This window comes from Lontra canadensis, unplaced genomic scaffold, assembly GCF_010015895.1.
Source record: "Lontra canadensis isolate GAN:19392208 unplaced genomic scaffold, GSC_riverotter_1.0 scaffold99, whole genome shotgun sequence".
In the NCBI taxonomy this organism is placed as follows: Eukaryota; Metazoa; Chordata; class Mammalia; order Carnivora; family Mustelidae; genus Lontra; species Lontra canadensis.
In genome coordinates this window covers 7,354,908-7,377,757 of record NW_022631093.1, presented here as the reverse complement: position 1 = coordinate 7,377,757, position 22,850 = coordinate 7,354,908, and the positions used below count along the sequence as shown (strand labels likewise).

The 22,850-nt window shown below is 49.2% G+C and overlaps 2 protein-coding genes and 1 long non-coding RNA gene across 8 annotated transcripts in view; all 3 read right to left on the bottom strand.

The window, feature by feature from the left end:
* Positions 1-1,402, bottom strand: LOC116855149. Its single transcript, XR_004380300.1, has 3 exons — positions 1,323-1,402; positions 418-697; positions 1-283 (listed from the first exon to the last, which is right to left on the bottom strand). It is a non-coding gene; the product is annotated as an uncharacterized LOC116855149 (long non-coding RNA).
* A 2,738-nt stretch (positions 1,403-4,140) lies between these two features.
* REEP2 (receptor accessory protein 2) lies at positions 4,141-10,063 on the bottom strand. Of its 5 annotated transcripts, none has more exons than XM_032837655.1 (8): positions 9,955-10,063; positions 8,030-8,102; positions 7,667-7,743; positions 6,432-6,552; positions 6,079-6,192; positions 5,618-5,765; positions 5,392-5,525; positions 4,141-5,317 (listed from the first exon to the last, which is right to left on the bottom strand). In XM_032837655.1, exons 1-8 carry the CDS (start codon positions 9,984-9,986, stop codon positions 5,249-5,251), a joined length of 768 nt encoding a protein of 255 aa, XP_032693546.1. In that variant the 5' UTR covers positions 9,987-10,063; the 3' UTR covers positions 4,141-5,248. The 5 variants fall into 5 exon arrangements, with proteins under 5 accessions (XP_032693546.1, XP_032693551.1, XP_032693547.1 ...); XM_032837660.1 differs by having other exon boundaries at positions 8,030-8,181; positions 9,955-10,060; XM_032837656.1 differs by having other exon boundaries at positions 5,392-5,522; positions 9,955-9,986.
* A 1,926-nt stretch (positions 10,064-11,989) lies between these two features.
* KDM3B (lysine demethylase 3B) overlaps positions 11,990-22,850 on the bottom strand; it is a 68,896-nt gene continuing 58,035 nt past the window's right edge. Inside the window, exons 16-24 of one of the 2 annotated variants that reach the window (XM_032837673.1) lie at positions 22,282-22,548; positions 21,308-21,479; positions 20,800-20,890; positions 20,539-20,669; positions 18,146-18,265; positions 16,981-17,120; positions 16,297-16,473; positions 15,466-15,600; positions 11,990-13,425 (exon numbers count right to left, since the gene is read on the bottom strand). In XM_032837673.1, coding sequence (XP_032693564.1) covers positions 13,345-13,425; positions 15,466-15,600; positions 16,297-16,473; positions 16,981-17,120; positions 18,146-18,265; positions 20,539-20,669; positions 20,800-20,890; positions 21,308-21,479; positions 22,282-22,548 — 1,314 coding nt within the window. In that variant the 3' untranslated portion in view covers positions 11,990-13,344. The remainder of the gene's footprint in view (positions 13,426-15,465; positions 15,601-16,296; positions 16,474-16,980; positions 17,121-18,145; positions 18,266-20,538; positions 20,670-20,799; positions 20,891-21,307; positions 21,480-22,281; positions 22,549-22,850) is intronic. The other variant, XM_032837674.1, reaches the window with a different exon arrangement.

Here is a 22,850-nt window from a genome sequence, read left to right as displayed (position 1 = left end):
TCACATCCAAGCTGAGACTTGACGTGCAGGCAGGAGCTGACCAAGTGGAGCAGAACTAGAGTGCCTGGGCAGAAGGCACTGTGCACTCAGAGATCTGAGTGTGCCTGGCTTCTGCCACAGAGGGCGCTGGCACCGGGTGAGTTGGGCTCAAGAAGGCTCCAGAGTTTCCACCTGCTCCTCTTCTCCCCTTCTTCCAGGGACAACAAAACCAGATGACAGTGGTGTGGGCCAGAGAAGCCTGGGAGCCTGTGAGTCCTTGCTGCTCATGCTCTAAACAGTCAACCTAGGGGACAGGAAACGTGCAAGTCTCCTTCTGAGTCATCACTCAGGTCCAAGGTGGACGTGGAACATAGGAAATGGGATCTCTTTGTCTTGAGACAAAAGTATCAAGAAGGGTTTCTGCTTGGTTTAGCTTACCTGATTCTTGCCAGGTTGGAGATTGCTGGCTGAGTCTCTGGGGGACCTTCCCTCTTCTTACTTGATGGGAGTGAGTCACGATTCTGGCTGAGAGGGGAACAGGTTGAAATCTTGGCAAAGATAGACCCTCTGTTGGCAGAGAGAGGAGAGAGCTCTCTGGGGGGCCATGAAGTTCTCTGTCAGCTCTCGAGTTCCCCAATGACAGGCACAGCTGAGGGATGCTTGTGTAAAACTCACCATCAATATTTCAAGCAGCATTATTTATTGATCACTCATCTGGCTGGGACAAAAGGAGAGGGTAATTCATGGTAATTCATTAGGGATGCAGGGCTGGTGGGGTCATTTTGGGGAAGAGGTCAGAGAAAGGTAGGTCACCAAGGAGCCACAGCCTTGGCTCTTGCAAAAGTACCTTGGGATCCCAGCGTTTGGAAATTAGGGTCTTTTCTCTCCTTTTTTAATCCTGCATGCCCCAGATGAAAATAAGGGAAGCGGCAGGGAATAGGAAAACCTGGGGCAGGCCTGGAACTGCCACTGTGGCCAGCAGGGAAATCATATCCAGAGAATCCTGTGGCCAAGTGTGCTTCCTTCCCTCTGGACCTAACCTGCCCTCCCAAGTTCCCTACCCTTTGCCAACAGCTTGGGTCCCTCTCCTCACCTGACCTTGAAATTAGCTCCAACAGTCCCTCTAGATGTCATTTCAGAAACCCATGTTGTGTCCCTTAGGCTGCAGGGCCCTCCCAGGGTCAGCTTGGCAACTCCCCTGATCCCAGGAGGGTGCCTGATCCTCACCCAAGGGGAGTACCTGCCCTTTGGGTCTGACCATCCCCTGGTGAGAATACTGGGTGTGGGCACACAGGCTGGGCTTGGGAAGTGATGACTTGAGAATCCATAGCTGTTTTATGCACCTGTAAGGATGTTTTCTTCATGAATCTCCAACTCCACGGAGTGGGGCATGAGGCACCCTGCTCGCCAGACCTTAGGCAGACTGATTGCCTGAAGAGTCTCCCCTGCAGGGGTGGGGAATCCCACACTGAGAGTGAGCTGCGCCACCTAGTGGGCTTCTCCATCCTTGCAGGTATCCCTCTGATCCCTCCCGGCCTCCAGCCTAGATATGGGACAAGTTCTCAGGCAGAACCCAAATGGCTTTAATACTTGAGGTACCCTCCTCCACCAGGAAGGCCTGACTCAGTGCAGAGAGGGAAAAACTAGATAAACTGGGAAGGGAAATGACCACGAACTGGCTGAAATTTAAGGCTGTGAGGAAGCCAGCTGTGGCTTTAGCCTGCTTCTCCCTATTACTGTCTCTCCCTACTATCATGGATTGCACTGATATGGGGACCATGATCCAGAGCCCTCAGAAACCCTCCCTCCTCTGCTAACCCTCTTTCCTCCAGGCTGAGCAAGGATCGGCTCAGCTCTGCTGATCAAGGAAGAGCTGGCACAGGCTGGAGCTGCTGCTGGCTTTCCTCTGACGTCACAGCCTGGAAATCCCATTTTAAGCAGGTTCTCAGGGTGTGGGACACACACAAGAAAGGAAGGGAGAGCCAGCTAAAGCAGCTCCAGCCCTGAGGACATTCTATCCAGGGACCTCAGGCCTGGAGCGCTGCCCAGTGTCCCCAAGATGGTTTGAGCATGGGACACAGGGCTAAACAGACCTCAGCTCCCACTCAAAACCTAATATCCCTCAATGCCCCCTGGTGACCCAGGCAGTGATCAAGAATCCTCCACAGAGCTCTAGCCTCTGTTCTGACATCTCTTCCCCACTGCTCGGGCCTAGAAGTCTACTGAGGCAGACGGGAGAGGGCAGGTGGTCCCAAGGAATGAGATAGCAAGATGTCACCCTGACCCAAATGTGTCCCACCAGCCCCTCCCAGGAGCCTTTCCCTCCATCTCATTGTCACCCTCCACCTCTTCTCTCCTCCCCTGCACCACAGGGGCCAGGCCCAGTGCCAGAGTTCTAGGAGACTGACTGAATGTTCCCATGGCAACAGACTAAGGAGCTTGGAAATCTGAGCATGTTCCTCTTGACACAGAGAAACCCAGATGTGCACAGAGATCCTGGCATGGAGAAACTGGCAGTGACCTCTTTAGCCACCAGTCACTACAGGGGTGTGTGTGTGTGTGTGCACGCGCGTGTGCATGTTATGTAGCAAATGGGATTTAGGTTAGAGAGGGCCTAACCTGGTTTCTTGACCATATGGTAGCTGCTAGCTTGAGACTGCATCTTACTCTCTGGAGATCTTTCTAGAACAAGCAAGTCTCTCCCCTGAATTCTACCCTGACACATCATCTCCTTTCAGAGAGAGAAAGGGGCCAATTTGCCCAGAGGCCTGTGGTGAAAGGAATAACTTTCCAAGGTCTGTTGACCGGAGGACTCTAGGGAAGATGAAAAGGACTGTTCTCGCCTCACCTCCACCGCGACATCAGTTTGGGAGGTTCTTGGCCAGTTGAGCGCAAATGTGGCAAGAGGACATACCTCTGTGATGCTGGGGAAGGGACAGGAAAGTCAGTAGACTTACTGCAGACCTGGGGCCAAGCCGCCACACACGCTGTGACCCACCCTGTGCGCTGCCTCCGTTTTCCTTCCACAAGGCTGTGCGTGAGGCTGTTTCTCCGCTCCCTTCTCCCTTCCTCCTCCTTGCCTTGCTCTCTCTACCCCCTCCCTCTTCACTCTTTTGTTTTTCTCCTTCCATGCTGCCTCTGCTCCTGTGCCATCCTTTCCCTTCCCCTGGGCACTGCCTTGCAGGTCTCACTCCCAGCTGGCTGTGCCCCTTGGCCCCTGGTGGCCTTGGCTCTAGCTCCCAAGGACTCAGACCCCATATGCTCACCCTCCCTCCCTTTCTCCTCCAGCCCAGCCCAGTAGCCCAGGGCTCAAGGCTTCCCTCCAGGTGCCACAGGGATGGTCTCTCTGGCCCCAGCCTTTGGTCCCCTGTCCTCCTTCTGTCCCCAGGGTCAGACATACACCATGAGGCTGGTTCCCCATTACCCCGTCTTCCCTCAGCCTACCTGTCTCTTCCTTTCAGAGTCTCTGGCTCACAGCTCCCCTCTCCAACATTCTTTAGCCTTTCTGGGCCCTGAGGCCATCTAATCCCCCCGCCCTGCCCAGTAGCCCCCAAATCCTATCCCTCCTTCCCTGGGAGCCTTATGAAGGTCTTTGTCCTTAGAGCTTACACTGGCACTTTCTATGAGGTACCAGAAGGTCCACTGGGGCAGGAGGTCTCTGGGCAGGATTCTGAGGGACAAGACAACCTTGAGGGTTGGGGCCCCCAGCCCTCAAGTCCTGATCCCTCCTACTGTCCTTGCTGTATTTTTTTTTTTAAGATTTATTTATTTATTTGAGAGAGAGAGAGAACGGCCCCAAGCAGGGGGGAAGAGCAGAGGAGAGAGAGAGAAAAAAATCCTGAAGCAGACTCCCCGCTGAGCACGGCTTGATCCCAGGATCCTGAGATTAGGGCCTGAGCCGAGGAAATCAGGAGTCAGCCTCAGCCGCTTAACCGACTGAACCACCAAGGCACCCCTCCCCTGGCTGTACCTTGAGCCTCCAAACCATCTCCCCAGATGGCACCAGCTGAAGTCCATCTCGTATCTTGGAGAATGGAACTCCTGGGGTCCACAATCCGACCTCTTCCCCCGCCCCCCCAAAGCTGGGCTCTGCTTTTCACTTGAGGTCCTTCTCACCTGTGGACTGGATGGGTGAGAACAAAGCACAGAGGCTGAAACGCATGAGGTGCCAGAATTTGGTTTATTGGCTCATCCAGGGCCAAAGGTCCAATGGGCACCCTCTTTCCACAGAATTGGAAGCCTTGTGGCTCCTAAATTTTTTTTCTTCACACACTTCTCCTGGCCCTGACTGAAGCCACGGCAGAAGCAGGGGTAAAGTGTGGGGGCAAAGGCTGGGCTCCTAAGAGTCTGCTCACGTGGGGCCCAGTTTGCTTGGCACAGGAAGAGGGCTCTGGGGGAAAGGAAGATGAGCCCCCAGGTGAAGAGGAAAGGAGCTGGCTCAGCATCGGCCTCTACAGTGGGCGCTGAGGCAGAGGAGCCCAGCACAGGGGCAGGGCAGGAAAGGGAGGAGGCGAAAGGCTATCAAGGGCAGAGGAGGAGGTAAGAGGCCCTCAGAATCCCATCCTCTCAGGGCAGTCTGAGAGTAGGAAAGAAGGCCGACAGCAGGGAGGGGCTTGCGGTGGGGGGTGGCAGCTGCTGGCAGGAAAGTCCTTTACCCAAACCCCCCCAGCCCTAGACCCAGAAATACACACACACCCACACTCACAGGCACACCCCCAGAACCCCACTTCTTTTTAGTGGAGACACATAGCACACAGCCCTACCCAATACCCCCAACTGCAGCTCTGGCCTGGCCATCCTGGTCCTTCAAACACACATTAAGGCCTGAGCTCTTGCCCAGGTTCTCTGAAGCCTTCTCCACTCCTTCCTGGTCTCCCAGGTGCCTTCGGGGCCATCTCTGGTCATTCTGGGCTGTTGAGTACCCCCCCACCCCCACCCCAGAGAGAGCAGTGGGGGCATGTAAGGACCTCAGAAAAGCGAATGGCCATGGTCTTCAGCAAGGCACTGGGTGGGTGGGGACAGGACTGGAGCAGGGAGAATAGCAATTTGGCTCTATGGAGCCCCCACCTCCTTGGGTGGCTCAGTCCTCAGCAACTCCTCCAGCCACTACCCTCCACCCCCACAGCAGGGCCTCCCTCCTCTTTTCCAAGCCCCTCCAGAGGAGTGGTCACTGGGCAGGCAGCCATCGGAGGGGACCCGGGGCCTGAGACACATGGGCTACTGGCACAGTGTGGAGCAGGGGCTCTGCAGCCTGTGGGGCGTCAGGACCTCAAGCCAAGTCACCCCCGCCAGAGGTCTTCTTCTTGGGCCGGGTCTTCAGTGTCTTGGAAGCCAGTGGCTGTAGGAGGGAGAGAGGATGTCAGAGAGCTCAGCCTAGGCTCACAGCCCCTCCCCATGTCCGCAAGCTCTCACCTCAGCTTTGGGCACTTTTTTGACGGGTTTCACCCGCTTAGGGGCCTTGTCTCCCATATCATCTTCAGAGGTCTCTGTTCGGGGATCTGCCTGGTTTGTGCTAGATCTTAAACTCAGTGCAGGGTCATCTCCTGCTTTGGGGGAGCAAAGGAGAGCAGAGCTCTGGCAGCTCTCCCGCCTGGCCTCCATGCCCTCTGGCCCTCCCAGCCTGGAGCCCTGCCTGTACCTAAGTCCTCGATGGTGTCCAGGAGGCTGCCGGGGCTGGATCGGAGCCGGCTGTCAGGCCCCTGCAGGGGCAGCGCATCATCATCCCGAATCAGGGTCAGGTCCTGCATGCTGAAGCTCCGGAGCTTCTCTGATAGCACCCCCTGGCCCTAGGGTCACCACCACGCACCGGGAGAACCGGAGGAAGGGGCGGGGTGGACAGAGAGGTCACCATGGAGCACGAGCAGCCCCCGAGCTCAGTGTTTTCCCCACACTGTCCTCACCCTGTCCTACAACAGCACGGACAGGGTGGCGTTGCCACACTAACCCTTTGGACAGATGAGGAATCTGGCCCGGGGAGTGGAAATCACAGAGTCCGGGGCTGGCAGAGCCCCAAGGACAGGGTAAACAAAAAGGGGCTTGGCCAGAGGCATGAAACAGGCAAGGTGGAGTCCTGGGAGCCTGGGTCTGCCCCCATCTCACCTTGGCAGCGGCTGTGACCGCGGCATTGGCAGCCAGGTTCAGGCCCCTCTTGCCCACCCTCATCATGGTCTCATAGCTCTTGTCTCGGGCCTGGGTGATGTACTCGTCGATCTCCTGAGGGGTTGGAGGGGAAGGAGTGGGAGGTGAGGGGTGGGCCCCACTGGCCAGGCCCTGCCCTGCCCTTGTTCACACCCGGACAAAGGCACACAGCCTGCTCCAGGATGCCAGGGTCCTGGCAGATCACTTCAGGTTCTGGGCACCCACAGGGAGAGCCACAAATGTACACAGCTACAGGTACTAGGGCTGCCTCGGCCTGGGGCAGGCGAGGAAGTCAGCTGAGAGTGGGGGCAAACCTTCTCCTTGTTGGACAGTGTCGGGTGCACGAACTTGCGGTAGAGCACACTGGAGCCCTTGGTGTAAGGGGAGAGCAGCCATATCACAAAGGCGATCTTGAGCTCAAAGTAGAAGGGGAACCTGTTGGTGGGAGAGAGGCAAGTGGTAGAGCCTGGGATAGGGACTCAGGGGGTGAGCTGATCCCCTGCAAGACCTTGGTTAGACCCCACCCCTTAGTGCACTGGGATCCCCACGTGGCTCAGGTGACTGGGCATTTCTCATCTCCAGGAGAATGGGAGGCTCAGCTGAGACTCCAAGTGGGTTGGTGAGAAGTGCCCCCGTCAAGAATTAACCACCCCGCCCCAACCCCCGGCAGTGGCTCTCTGCACACTTTACTCTTAGAGTTCCAGGCATCTTACTCTGACAGAAGATTCCTACTCCTCTGTTCTGGGTCTGCTCCCGGGTCTTCACGCCCTTGTCTTCCTGACCTCCCCCCTAAAGAGGAAGACTCCCATCCTTTGCTGTCATGACATGCCTCTTGCTTTTAAGGATTGTTGTCCATTCCCTGGCTCCTTTTCCTGAGGCCACAGACTCCTTCACATCTCCTACATCCTCACAAAGCTTTTTGCTTTGTTTGTGTCGAGAAGCATATACGCTCACTGTCCTCAATTTCGAACCCATTATTCTTTCCTAATCTGACCCCACTCAACTTCTGCTAAAACTGTTTTTCTCAAAGGCCACTGGTCCTTACAATCTACAAAGGCAGTTATCTTTTTTCCTCTACCTCTCCATAAAACTCTCTTCTCTTTGTCTTACAATATTCTGTGCTGTTAGTCCTCTCTTCCAAGAGGTATGTGCTCACCCAATAAACATTTTTTCAGCTCCTGCTGTGAATATACATATAGGCAATTAAGACATTCTCTGTCCTCCAAGTGCTCTCGTAACATAGTCTAGTAGTGCTTTGAAATACCAGCATTGGAACTTTACAAGACTGAATCCTATTTTACAAGCAGGGAAACTGAGACCTACAAAACTATAACCTGTATTCTACGGGGGGTGCTTTGGCTGCCACCAGAAAGGGGGGGGGCTCTGTCTCTTATTCTACTGATCAAACCAGGCCTATGTCAGGGAGGGTGGATATTCAGGACCCCATGGGACTGTGGGGGGGCTCCACCCCGGCTCTCAATCTTCAGTTGGCTGGTGGGGTAGTCTAAACCCTGACCTTGGGGTGCGGGGTGGGGATGCTGGACCTCACCAGGAAAGCACAATATCCGTGAGCGTCTCAGCCGTGGTGAAGAAGGCAAAGACGATCCAGTACATCATCCATTTCACCTGAAGGCACAGAGGGTAGTGTCAGTTGGGGTCTCAGGGGAACACCCAGGAGCCCCTGTCTGATGCCAACTATGCTGGAGGTGTGGTGAAGGGACACTCAGGATCTCAACTTTGCCTGTGGAACCCACCAGGCCTGGGGGAAAGGAACACAAAGGAACCTTCTGGAAGCAGGGTCTCCTTAGTGCTGAGGCATTGGTACAAAGTCACCCCGTCTGTAATGTGACCCATGATCCTCCCCTATCTCTGCCATGTGGGTTGAATGGGAGATGAAGTGCCACAAACTCACATATTCCTTCACGTTTTTTGTCTTCACGGCCTTGTAGGAAGAATAGGCTGGGTACAAGGTGCCAAAGATGAGCCTAGGGAGGCAGGCAGGGTTACTGGTCCCCTCGGCCAAGAGCAGTGGCCTCTCCCTCCCAGCTCTGCATCAGTCAGTCCCTGGGTAGGTAAGGGGAGAAGGACAGAACTCCAGAGTGCCACATTGGCTGGACTGATGAATTCAGATCAGTGGCTATGGTCAAAGTAGCTCAGCCTTGGGTAATACACAAGTGTAGAGGCCTCCGGATGGTTAGGGTGATGCCTTTTCCCCTTTATTGTTCAGGTTTTCTCCAACCCCTTAAGTGAAGAAAGACCCAGAGGCCAGAGGGTCCAATGTGGTCTCTTTAGCCATGATTGCTGGTTATGCATAAACATATCATGGAGAGTGTGTGTGGGGGGGGTCCGGTCACCACCACAGGTGTCTTCCTTCTCCAGATATGGTGCTCACTCATACCTATCTGCCCTTAACCTCTACTTCCCTGTCTCAGAGCCAGGCTGGGAAGAGCCAGGTCTGTAAGGGAATGTGATACCGCCTAACAGGGCCCTCTATATGGCAGTCAGAGGCACCGCTGTGGCCCTGGGGAGCAGAGGGCACAGGGGCAGGAGGACCTAGAGGGGCAAAAAGGTTTATTACCTCATGTAAGCAGCCTTGGAACCAAGCTCAAGGCAGTGGGAGGGCTGGGCTGGAGACTCTGGCTGGAGTACAACCTGGTAGTGACCCCATTGGAGACCACATAAAGGGCACAGGTGAGGGAATAAGAGGAATGATGCCCCAGGGAGCTCATCCAGGTAAGAGAGAAGCAGCCACTCTGAAGGCCACAGAGAGGCACAAGGCCCCAGGATTCCCTCTGGGGTGGGATGGGGGAGGAAGAAGGGAGATCCTGGTAGGTCTAGAGGGAGCCAGAACACAAGCATCTAACAGAACTGAGAGGGAAGAAGGCAAGAGGGAGGGAACCCTGGGTTGTCCGTCCCCCACAGTGGAGGCTGAGGGACAGGGTCCTGAGCCGGGACAGGAGTTAGCTGAGGCCCAGGCAGAGCCCCTCCCGGGCCCAGCTCCTTGACAATGTGTGGGTAATGCTTGTTCTCACAGGAACCTGCCTCATAGAACAGGACATTTCCGAAATGACCTGTGGAGATGGGGTGGGGGCGGACTCCACAAGGACAAAGTGTGGGGTGTGGGAGCAGCCTTCCCTCCTGGGGCCCAGGGGAGGAGGCAGGGACGTAGCTCCACACTGTGGCTGGCCTGGAATTAAGGCCACCTAACGTAGTTCCCTCTGTGCCTTTCACAAATCCAGGCTGAACACACATATCCTCTCCCGGTTCCCTCCCACACTTTGTCCTCCGGGGATCTCTGCTTCCCAATACCCAGACGTCCTTCCTGGGGGGCTTCTAGCGCAAGTGCTCTCATCTACAGTGTCCTGATAGTGGAAGAGGATAGAGGCCAAGGCTGCTAGCTATGGCCCCAAGCTATGGAATGAAGAGGCCCTGCTTTGCCCTCCACTCTGCCATTAGCTCTCTCCCCTCAGGGAGATGAGGGCCCAGGTCTGAGTTGCCCCTCCAGCGGACATCTGCTAGGTGGGGGAGGGGACATGCCACCTCCCCTCATAAATCAGGCCATGCTGCCCAGCCCTAGGATGAGGGCAAAGGAGCAAGAAAATTAAAAATAAAAGGGATGAGAAGCCGGGCGTGCTATGGCTCCTCTAATATGCCCCGCACCGGTCCTAGGTCCTACACCCCATGTCTTGTCTCCGGGGACCCCAAATAGGGACGATGTGCCTTAGGTGACTGTTGTATGAAGCCACGGAGTGGTCCATCCAGGGCTTCAACACACCCCTCATCCCCCAACCTTATTCCCCCTCCCCCTCCCAGCCGGCCGCGCCCCGCCGCACTCACACCACCAGGCGGGAGATGATCCAGGACACCATGGCGGAGCCGGGCGGGGCGAGGGCCGGGGGAACCCGCCCGGGCCGAGGATGCAGGTGCCGGAGGTCGGGCGGCGGCGGCGGCGGCGGCGACAGCAGGAGCCGCAGTAGCAGCAGCAGCCGCAGCAGCAGCAGCAGCAGCAGCAGCAGCAGCCGCCGCGGGGGCCGCCGAGCGCCGAGCAGCCGCGGTTAAAGGGGAGGTCCCTGCCGCAGCGGCGGGCCGTGGGCGGTGGCGGCTCTTAAAGGGGAGGCCCCGGCGGCGGTGGCGGCGGCGGCGCGCCCCCCCTGCACCTGCTACCACCGGGCATGCGCCTTTGACCCTCAGCACCCTGCCTTCCTCTAAACGCTTGTTGCTCTTTCTTGGATTCCAAGCCCTGGTTTGAGGTCCTCACAGGCCTTCAGGTTCCATCCTGACATCCTAATCCCCAGATCCTAGCCCTCCTGCCTTGACCACACCAGGCTGAAAAGGCTTAAACATCCCCTGAGGAATGACTTATTGAGTGCTTACTAACGGCCAGGCCGTGAGGTAAGAGCTTTACCCGCATTATTTCACGGAATCCTATCATTCCACATGACAGAGGTTAGAATTATCCTCATTTTGAAGATAAGGAAATGGGATGCTTAGGGAAGTTCAGTAATTTGCCAAGGTCACAATACCACTAAGTCATGCTGCTAAGATGTAACCCATAAAATCTACTTTAGTCAGGCCACTTCTCCCAACTGCTGACCAGCAAACTGTCCTCCCCCATTACAGGTCCTGTGAAGACACCCGCCCAAGCAACTCCTGAAGTATGGCTGCACCTGTCCACCTTACCCCTTCTTGGCCATCACCAATCACCCCAGTTGGAGAAGGAACCCCCCATCTGCTTTTTTTAGGTTGTCATTTGCTCAGCTTTGCAGGGTAATGAGCCCATGCTCTCAAGGGGAATACCCCAGGACAGACCCTCTTTAAACAGAAGGGCTGGAGGCCTGATGTCTAGGTTGGAGATGGATCCAGGAGCTCCAGTTCCACCCCCATCAGCAAACGCTGGTAGCAGTGTATGCCCTAATTCTGAAGACATTTATATCCAGAATGTAGGCTAGCCCGCCTCCTGATTTTCACCAAAGCAACAAAGCTCCAACCTCTGCAACCCCCTTTTCTCCCCAAAGCTTTCCTTTCCTGTCCCATTTCAAAGCTTCTGCATTCTTTAAGTGGAGGTGTAAGTCTTCTGGTGATCACAGCCTCGACCCGTGCCCACCCAGGCTGAAAGGACATGCTCAGAGTTCTGTATTTCAGTTATGGTCCTATTCAAACTCAGTATCCTTGAACCACACAATGGTCTATTTCCACCCTGATAATTGTATTTCCAGGCTCAAACACTTTGGAAGATATTTTCCAACAGGGTCTGGAGAAGCAGCCTCTGATGACCCCTCTTGCTATTCTTTACAACTTCCTTTTCAAAAGGCCTTTTCTAATGGGAATGTAGTCTGTCCTCACTCCTCAAGCCATTTTAGTTACTGCTCGATTGAAAAAAAAAAAAAACAAAAAAAACCAAAACCCATTTGGGTCTTTTCCCAACAACTCTTTTCCCAACTTCCCTGTGGATCCAGGGCCACAAGTTTCCTATGTGGGCAGCCAGGCCTCCTGCTTTGAGGAACCCTGTTACTAATTGCCCAAAACCTTGCTCATGCCATCCCCCATCCCCCTCACTCCTGACTGCTGCAGGAAGATCAAGACCTCACCTTTCCCATTCCATTCACACAGCATAAACTGTGGAAAACCCATCTTTTCTCCCACCTTCTAACTCAAGTGACCTTTTCCCTTCACCCCCACCCACAAGCCCACAGACCACAATGACCTGGCACTTTCTGCTCTCAAAAAGGCTCAAATTCAGGAAGCAAAGGGTAATCGGAAGCAGCAATGTAATGAAGATATGAAAATGAACCATCCTCCATCTTCAACCCACATTCAACCTGCCTTCACTTTTTAGAATGGCTGACACAGGAAGAATTTAGTCCACTCCAAACAGATTTGTTAGATTTTTAATAAGAACATGGAAATCCCAATCAGCCCTTCAACAAAATTAAAATACAGAAAGTGAAATTAAAAGTATTCTACAGTAAATGACTTTTATTAAAAAAAAAAAAAAAAGTAACTGTGAACATATAAACAAGCCTGCAGGGCACTACAGTACAGCTGGAAAGAAGATAGATACATTTTCCAATGTATCTATGGGCCAATGAATTCCATAATTTTCAAATAAATTCTTAATAAAACTCCACGGAGTTGGAAAGTTTTGCTTAAAATATTTCTGGACAAAAAACCCAAAAACCAAAAGCCTCATGTAGGAAATCAAACTTTCCTTCGCATTTGGAAGTGTAAGAGGAGTCCCAAGGGAACGCTGGTAATAGGTGAAAATGGTTCCTGTGTCATGAGTGTGCATATTTGTAAAACACACCACAGCTCAGACACGACAAAGTTCTTTCTCAATTGGCTGTTCCCTCAAGATATGACTGAGATGGGAGGGGAAGAAAACTAAAAGAATTCTAAAAAGCCAATTCTTTTAAATTCTGCTTTGGCTGATTTTGTGCTATAATGGGCAGTTGATTTCTAAAAATCATATTTTTTCAAAGATTTTTATCGAAAGGAAGACTAAATGTAATGTGCCTTTCCTCATAATCCAGGAAAACAACTGTGGTATTTCAAAAATTCTAAAAATATCTACTTTCATGAAATAGTAACTATTTCACTACAAACCTATTTTTCACTAAATACACACATTTCCTAATCCTGGAGCCTCCTGGGAAAAGCAGTGGGTTCTCCCTGGGTCCTGTAAGACTCCAGTGTTCATGGGAGAGATTGTGGGGAATGGCTTCACCCCGTCTCCTGGGATGGGCTGTATCAGAGGTCACGTGCAAAGACACTGTCAGGCTTCCACCGGGCATGTTTAAGCAGTTAGCCCCTACTTGTACCAGTTATGGGATTCCCCCTACCTCCAAACACATTCCCACTTCACTAGGCACGAGAGAAAAAGGAAAAGAAAGGTGTGCCCACATTCCCAGTTTCCATGGATCTCAAGTCATGAGAATGTGCAGGAAAGCCCAGCAACGTTCAGGCAATTCAGAGTCCCAAAAGACCACAGGATGGGGATGCGGCACCCTTGGCTTGGAGTCTGAAACTGTGTGTGTGAACAGTGCGACTTTCCTGTGTCAACCTTCAGTGTTGAGGCAGCGTAGAAAAGAGTGGCTGGAGAGTTTGTTAATACTGACCACACTGGCTCCAAGTGAAGGGCCTCTGCTCCAGCAGAGAAGCCCCGCCGTTCCCTGTATGTGTTGTGAGTGAAAGACCTGCTTCACAGGGGAGTCTGGAGTTTCTCCGTGCCTATGACCTTGCCAATTTGGATTCATGAGCCTTGAGGGTGCCAACAGCATCTTTCACTGCGTGATAAATGATGTTCTTCACCTGGAGAGAGCAATCAGCAGTCAGTTCATGGTGGCCCCATATTATATTCTCAAACAAAAATGTATGTTGTGTGTTTTTGTTTTTGTTTTTTTAAAGTATTTTACTTATTTATTTGACAAAGAGAGAGAGAACGTGCACAGGCTCTCGAGAGCACAAGCTGGGGAAGCAGCAGGCAGAGGGAGAGGGAGAAGCAGAGTCCCTAGTGAGCAAGGAGCTCGATCTCAGGCCCCTGGGATCATGACCTAAGCTGAAGGCAGATGCTGAACTGACTGAGCCACGCTGGAGCCCCCAAAGCATATGTTTTACACAGCCTATAAAGACTAATTAGTGAGGAAATCTGTCAGCAAGCACCGCATACTTCCCAAATCAATTCCAAAGAGGATTCACAAATCACAGAGGCTAGAAGGTCTATAATCGAAAAAGAATGATGAATCCAACTGAAAGGCTATATAATCACTTTCATCTAAGTGCTTAGTTAAGTGCTGGGCACTACCGATAAGCTTTCTTTTTTTTTCTTTTTAAGATTTTATTTATTTGACAGAGAGAGATCACAAGTAGGCAGAGAGGCAGGCAGAGAAAGAGAGAGGGGAAAGCAGGCTCTGAGCTGAGCAGAGAGCCTGGTGTGGGACTCGATCCCAGGACCCTGAGATCATGACCTGAGCCAAAGGTAGAGGCTTAACCCACTGAGCCACCCAGGCACCCTACCAGTAAGCTTTTTACATGGACTTTCATTTCATCCTTTCCATATCTTATGAGGTCGATTCTACTATATCCCCATTTTTATCCACGAGAAACTGAGGAAACCAAGGTCTGGTGGTCAAGAACCTTGCCTAAGGTCCTAGAACTAACAGGAATGCACTAAAACAACAGCGGGCAGGTCAGATTATTGGAAATTTTTTCCCTTTGTGCTTGTACGTATTTTCTAATTGTCTAAGAGGAACACAATCTACACATCAAGCAGGAAGAACAGTCACTAAGTAACATGCTGAAAAGAGTTTTAAACTAAGATAGTGATGATTTCTGTGGAGGGAAAGTAAGGAGACAGGATGGGGAAGGGTACACGGAACCTTCAATAATGCAGTTGTTCTGTGTGTTAATATTGTTTGTATGTATAGGATGCTTTAATTCTTCACCTGAGTGATGGGCACACAGCCCCCTTTTGCTATTCTTTATTAAATTTTTGTACTAATTCAATAAATATTTACTGTGTACCTAGTATGTATCAGATATTGTGCTAGGGAAAAGCAATGAATAAAGCAGTAAAATCCCTACCTTCATGGAGCTTAAATAGCTTACATTCTAGTAGGGACAGAAACAAACAGATAAAATGCATAATGTTAGTGAAAACTACTACAGAAAAAAATTAAGCAGTGACAGAGGACTGGGAGTGCTGGAGGTGACACATCCCAAGTAGACCTGATGGCAGTGATGTCTGAAATACGTATGCATTTTATCTATAGGATAAGTGTTACCTACTCCATCCACGTGAACGGACTTTGTCTAACAACTTTTATGGCTGAAATGGTCTAAAATTTTAAAAAAGGAATAGCAAAAAAGATCAGATCAGGGTTGAAGGTGACTGAATCTACTGGCCGGTTGTGGAAAGACTCCACATCTGCCTGGGGAATCTTGCTTCCTTATTCTTTTCTTTAAATGCCACTGCAGCACCCAGTAGATCTCAGGGACATGAACTGCAGTCCTAGTGGGGCTTTAGGGAATTGAATCTGCACCAAAACGTACTGTGAGAAGCAGCTCTGGGGAGGTGCCTTTCTTGGAAACATGCTTGTAACACACTGCCACAGTGCTTTTGCCACCTGACTGGAAAAGTCAAATCCAGTCAGTTATCAGCACTAAATACTCTATCTCCCGGTGGGAGAGAAAGAGAAGGTGATGGCAGCAATGATTATGTTGAAAGATGAGTATTCTCTAAAAGCAAAATGTGACGAGGACTGATGTAGAATGTGTGTTTTTCATATGTAGCCAAGTAGGAGATGAGACAGAATGAGGGGTGGGGGGAGGGGTGATGGAAGAGTTATTTACCTGCAGTTTATCCTCATGGTTTGTATGAGTGTTAGAGAGATGCCTGAATTCCTGTGTCAGGCGGAAACAGTGCTTTACATGTTCTGGAGATACAAAGTCTTCTGCTACTTTTATGCAACTGTATAGATTGTGTACCTGGGAGGGGAGAAGTACAGAGGAAGAAGAGCCACAGAGAGTCAGCAACACCTGGAAAACGTCTATGATAGGGTTTAAAAAACAAACAAAAAAATCCCCAAACTTGAGAAATACTTCCAAAATTCCATTTTCATAAAAACAAATGCAGAAAAATTGCGAGTATAAATTTATACATGAAAATGTTGGTAATTGTACAGAAAAGGATCTGGAGAAATACACACCGAACTGTTAACCACCGGCTACCTCTGGAGAAGGCAGGATGAAGGGACCGAACAGGGGTAAGGCACAGGGAGGTGAGCTGCGACTTCCACTTTTTAAAAAATGGTCTCCCTTTTTCAAAAAATTTTTAAATGTGCATTTAAAATTACACAGAAGGAAACTAAAAAGCAAAAAATAAGCTGCAGTTTAAGAACAGCCAGTCCTTCAGTGGGGAGGGGGTAGGAGGACGGGGTAGCGAGGTGATGGGTATTAAGGAGGGCACGTGTTGTGATGAGCACTGGATGTTATACGCAACTAATAATTGCTGAACTCTATATATCAAAACTGATGATGTACTATATGGTGGCTAACTGAACATAATGAAAAATAAATAAATAAATAAAAAGAACAGCCAGTCCAATCCAGCCACTTATACCTCTTGCTAGATTACTAAGAAAATCAGAAATACAGAAGCCCATGGAACCAAGTGGAACCCACCTGGTGTGGGGCTCCAGCAGGTATGAAGACCGCATCTCCCAGGAACTGAACAATGGCCCAGCCTTGCACACCATACTCTTCATAGAGTCGCTTACGGAGGGTCTGGTCCAGGTACCAACTTTGGTCATGAATTGGGTCGTGATCAGGGGGATTCTCTTGGCCTTGCTCTTCTCCAACCTGAAGCCATAACCAAACCCACAGATGGAAAAATCAATACATAAATATTACTAACAGCATAAATGCCATGTATAGAGGCAATGTCCCTAGTGGGCCAAATCTTCTGCTTTGTTCTCTTCAGCATCCTCCAGGTGTGGATTCACATCATCAGGGAATTTTTTTTTTTTAAAGAGAATTTTTTTTAAGAGTTTATTTATTTATTTGAGAGAGAGAGAGAGAGAAAGTGAGAGAGAACATGAGAGGGGAGAAGGTCAGAGGGAGAAACAGACTCCCCAGAGAGCTATAAGCCTGATGTGGGACTCGATCCCGGAACTCCGGGATCATGACCTGAGCCAAAGGCAGTTGCTTAACCAACTGAGCCACCCAGGAACCCCACCTTCAGGGAATTTTGACAAAAGGTACAGGTCTTTAAAGCCAAGAGACTGCACAGGAGAAACCCAAAGCAGGCTGTGTCAGCAGCATCCCAGACCCTTAATCTGGGAGCTGGGAGCCAACCCAGGGGCATACCTTTCGAAGCAATTCCCGGATCTTTTCTGCATCCTTGGCTGCATAGATATGCCACAAAGCACCAGGCTTCTCCTTTCCATCATGAATTCTCTGCTTTGTCACCTCATCAGCATCCCCCTCATCAATGGTCTTGAGTACCTCTGAAAACAGCGAAATTACTTTTCAGTGTAACCAGCTATTTCAGTACCTGAGTCAAGTGAAATGTCCAACTCAAAGAAGTTTAGTCTCTACAATTCTCAATCTCTCTGGAGTAATAGAAAGTCGAATCAAAGAATCAAAACTCAAATTTGTCTAAGCTTCCCATACACAGGAAGAACAACCCTAAATCTTCTTTACTTAAGAGAAACTCAGCATTTTGGGGGGTAGAGTTTTCTTTTAAAACTATTTCCTGCTCAAACTGTGTAGCCACATCTTATGTTCAAATTGCAGGTCGTTTCCCACTGTGTAGACAGACTCCATACACTTCCTCAAGACCTCTTCAAACTCAAGGGTTCTATGGATTTAAAGCCATGAAATGCAAAGCATCTCTGACAAGTTAAGAGAGTCGGCTTCTAATGCTTGTCTACTTTAAGCCCTTAAAGGACAATATCATGGAAAGATCTGCAGGTGTGTAGCATTAAAAGCAAAATTATGGCAGCAAATGTCATAATGATTGACATAATGATTGACCATAATGATTGACACTGATAATCCCTGAACCGTGAGACTCTGAGTTAACTTATTTTTCTTTACAATTTTCTGTCTTCTAAAATGTCCATAATTAACACGTATTTACAATAAGATGGAGGGAGTGCAAATGCAGCAAAATATCACTGTGATGCTTCAATTCTGTGCCAGTGAGCTGGCCTTATCATCTTTCACCTCACAGGTGATCTGGCTGATGGACCAAGTAAGCCAGGTGATCCTTCCTCCTTCATCTTTCTGATGCTATACACTAGTGGAAAAGGGAGCATTCCCATAAAGAGGATGACCGGTCAAAGATACACAAGTACCACTCTTCTCTCCTAGAACCTCCTTTCATCTAGCAACACCCACTGGGTGCCTACTATGCATCAAGTCTTGAAGAGAGTTAAGAAACCACTGGCTCTATATGAGGAGGAAGACTCCGATTCTACTCCTGAGGCCAAGCCTCACCATTCTGAAGTATGGCTTCTAGAAATCATACCTTCATCATGGGCACCCTCCCCGATGGGGATCCCAACATACACCATCACATTAACTGCATCAGACACATCTAAATGAAGGTTTGTTGTGCCAACTCTTCTATCTTCCGCAGTTATCAAGCCTGAGAGAAAAGGAGGATATGAAGGGTGAAAGGGCAATATTGTGAAAAATCCAGAGAGACCCTACAAGTGCAAACATACTCAAAGATGTTCTTAAATGGGTAACAGTGAAAGAGTGAAGTCTATCTGTTTATTAAGAAATCATTCTTTTCATCTCTTTTTTAGTGTTTTAAGATTGATTTCTAGCTCGGCTGACACTATCATTAGATTTGGGCACTGAACTGATTCACCGCCCCCACAACAATCTCTCCTTAAAAAGCAAAACTGATATGGGCATTACTGACATTCAGTAGAAGCTTGGCTTTCACAGTGATTTATGGCCCTACTCTGACTCCACAAAGAGCAGGACGGGTAGCATGGTACTCAGATCCCTTCACTGTTTCTTTTTATCAAGTCTCTTAAAAACTAAGAATCATGTCTTCTTGCACAGAATATTTGATAGAAAACTTTCCAATTATTGGAGATAGACAAGTTATAGATGTGACATAAATCAATATGACAAAATCATATTGACAAATCAATATGACAATATGACAAAAGATGCGGCAAACACATCCAAAACCATCCTGGGGTGCCTGGCTGCCTCAGCTGATAAGAGCATGTGACTCCTGGGACGCCTGGGTGGCTCAGTTGGTTAAGCAGCTGCCTTCGGCTCAGGTCATGATCCCAGTGTCCTGGGATCGAGTCCCACATCGGGCTCCTTGCTCTGCAGGGAGCCTGCTTCTCCCTCTGCCTCTGCCTGCCATTCTGTCTGCCTGTGCTCGCTCGCTCTCTCTCTCTCATAAATAAATAAAAAAAATCTTTAAAAAAAAAAAAAAAGAGCATGTGACTCCTGATCTCAGGGTTTTAAGGTTAGCCCCATGACGAGTATAAAGATTACCTCAAAGTAAAAAAAATCTTTAAAATAAACAAACAATAAGTAAAATCTTAAAGAAAAGAAAAGAAAAGATAAAAGAAAAGAAAAAGGGGCGCCTGGGTGGCTCAGTGGGTTGGGGCCTCTGCCTTCGGCTCAGGTCATGATCTCGGGGTCCTGGGATCGAGCCCCACATCGGGCTCTCTGCTCAGCAGGGAGCCTGCTTCCTCCTCTCTCTCTGCCTGCTTCTATGCCTACTTGTGATCTTTGTCTGTCAAATAAATAAAATATTAAAAAAAAAAAATAAACAAACAATAAGTAAAATCTTAAAGAAAAGAAAAGAGAAAAGAAAAGAAAAAGGGGCGCCTGGGTGGCTCAGTCAGTTAACTGTCTGCCTTCAGCTCAGGTCATGATCCCATGATCATATGGGATGAAGCCCCACACTGGACTCCCTGCTCAGCAGGGAGCTGGCCTCTCCCTCTCCTCCCTACTTGTGCTCTCACTGACTCTCTCTCGCTCAAATAAATAAATCTTAAAAATAAATAAAAATTAAAATTTAAAAAAAAAGAAAGGAAAGGAAAGGAAAGAGAGAAGAACCTGGGTGGCTCAGTTGGTCAAGCATCTGCCTTTAGCTCAGGTCACAATCTCAGGATCCTGGGATTGAGCCCCAAGTCAGGCTCCCAGCTCAGTGGGGAATCTGCTTCTCCCTCTCCCTCTGCCTCCTCCCCTCCCACGCCCCCCAATCATGCTCTATCTCTGTCTCTCTCAAACAAATAAATAAACTCATAAAACAAAAAAGCAACAAATAGGGGCGCCTGGGTGGCACAGTCAGCTAAATGTCCAACTCTTGGATTCAGCTCAGGTCATAGGGTTGTGAGATCCAGTCTGGGTCAGGTTCCATGCTCAGAATGGATTCTGCTTGAGATTCTTTCCCCCTCCCTCCCCTTCCCCTCTGTACTTTGCCCTGCTCATGTTCTCTCTAAAATCAATCAAACTATCTTCTTAAAAATAAATAAATAAATAAATAAATAAATAAATAAATAAAAAATGAAAGGGAAAAAAAAAACAGCGTGGGCGCGCACACAGTCGCCTGGATGGTTTAGTTGGTTAAGCAACAGACTCCTGATTTCGGCTCAGGTCATGATCTCAGGGGCATGAAATCAAGCCCTGTGACAGACTCAATGCTGGACGTGGAACCTGCCTAAGATTCTCTCTTTCCCTTTCCCTGTGCCCCTCCCACTCTAAAACAAAACAAAACAATACAAACAAAACCCCAAATCATCCTGGACACCTAAATTTTCTATCATCTGTCACTTTGCCCTCCATTAGCTCTACAAATGACCCTGCCTAAATATCTCCCTCTATAGGTGAAACGGGGGAATGGCAGTGTCCAAAAAGGGCAATATGGCTTCTCCCTCATACCGTAGGCATTGTACATCTTGGGGCCCAGATCCGGCCTTACAAAGTAGCTGGGTAGCCTAGAAGCCAGATTGAGCCTGCCATCTCGTTTGGTATACTCTGGCAAGGGAAGGTTCTCCATTAGATCTTCAAACCTACAAAAGATCAGGAAAGATGACTTAACTTGTTACGGGGGAAAAAAGCACAAAGTCCCCTTTTCTATAATTACTTTGAGATGCTCCAGCAAGGCCAGTGTCTCAAGATGACCCACTGTGGTTTACTAACCTTGTTGGCATCATGTCCCGAAAATCTTCCCCAGGAGGCCAGTCCTTGAGTTTAAGCACCATTGGCTGCCCATCTTCGGATCTTAATCGCTCTGGAAGATAGAAAGCACTCCCATAATCTGCTAGTTTGGCTGCTGCCTGATTTTTTCAGTGACCAAAAGTTTTAACTTCTTATTTGCAGACTTGTAACCTGTCATAATGGACTACGTGGGCTTAGTTTTCCTCACCTACTGCTTTAGTACATGCTATATTTTTTTCCATCTCACAGGGATTCCACCCTATTCCTCAGTGAAGTGCTCCACACAACCCAAGGGAGCATGGGCTTATGCCCAGGTGTGCTCTGGGAGCCATGTGATTGCCATGAGAGCTGCCTGGTTGGCACCAGGACAGAATGTGTGTTCCACCAACCCCCCCCACCGCCGCCACTGCCACATGCCAAGATTTATTTTGAGTCCAGGGGTAGTGATGGGTGTATAGATGCTCAGTCAGCCATTACCAAAGCTACTTACTGCATATGATCTCGAAGCCATCCCAGAAATCCCGAACTTTCACATCAGAAATTATAGCACAATTCCTGCAGTTCACCAAGTCCACATCCTGGTCCCCAAATTCCTGGCTAAAGGCTTCTGGCTTCCAGAGTTCAGACTTGAGCTTTTTATGTACCCCTGAAACCAGCACTGGCTGTGGAAACAAAAATATCCCAATCAGAACCATTTAGGAATACATTTAGCTCAGGGCTAAGGGACAGAATAGGAGGTTTCTTGGGACAACATAGTCTTCTTTACCATGATTTACTGTTCTTTCCCAGTTTCAGAATCTAAAGATTTGAACATGGCAGTTGCAGGAAATGGAGACTACTTCTACTCTATCATTATTCTCGATTCTCACCCTGGGAGGCAGGCCACAGAAATCACTTCTGTTGCTCTGGTATCTACCACTATGCTGGGGTGAGAGAACAAAAAGCTGACAAATCCACCTTTGAGAATACTTCCTCACATCTAGAATGAAAAACTATCCAGACAATTCCATAACCTCCCCCTTTCTCAAGCACCTGCTGAAGTATAAAAATTACTAAGTGTTATCACACTATCCTTCAAATTTGTGTGGCCTTGAAATATTTACCTGGAAAAGTACCACTCACTTCCACCCACCTTTGCCTTACCCTTATGTCACACTTAAGGATTTTCCTCTAAAGGTGTCATTAATGGCAGTCACCACTTCACAGAAATTTCAACTGCCCTTTTAAGAACACAGAGCTACATACTATATAGAATTATAAAAATATAAGGAAACACGATATATGTTTAGGAATCTTCTGATTTTTTTTTAAATCCAAGAAAACCTGAAGTAGCAAGGCTGTCTAAAACGAACTTAACTATGTCTTACTCTCCCTGGCAAAAAGGCTCCCAGACAGAATTAAAACTGCCCTGGCAGCTGTGGTGGATAAGCAACCGGCCTGGCTAACTGCTTATTTCTTACTTACCTGGCCTTGCTTCCAACACTCCCGGAAGATCTTCCAATTATTTTTGTTGCTGGGGTCATGAAGACACAGAAGTCTGCCATCACAGAGCCAGGAGTGAGAGGTATGGGGGTCCAGCACATTTAACCCCATCACCATCTCCTTCACTTCCTTTTGGGTATCAGTCAAGTTACAGGCCCGCTTTGCAGCATCTGAGGTTTTCTTATTTTCTACCACTGAGGCAATGATGTGGTCAAGGAAGTTGGGTAGGCTGGCCTTGTTCTTCACTCCCTGCCACACACAATTCCATTGGGTAAGTCTGACTGAGGTGCCATGAGAAGAGCATTCACAAAACTGTCTCCCAGTTGTCTTCACAAGAAGGAGTTCTGATTTACCTCATTAAGTTTCACAAAACTTACTGAAACGCCTTTTGTAATTGAAGGGTGGGGTCTGTTAAGTCAAGATCTTAAATCTTCCTGTCCTGCAGATTGTGCTTTACGTTTATAAAAGTACAGAAAGATCCCCTCTGACTCAGGAGACTGGAGATATAAGAAATATCTCTGGTATCCAGCCTGGTATTAAGGATTTGCATG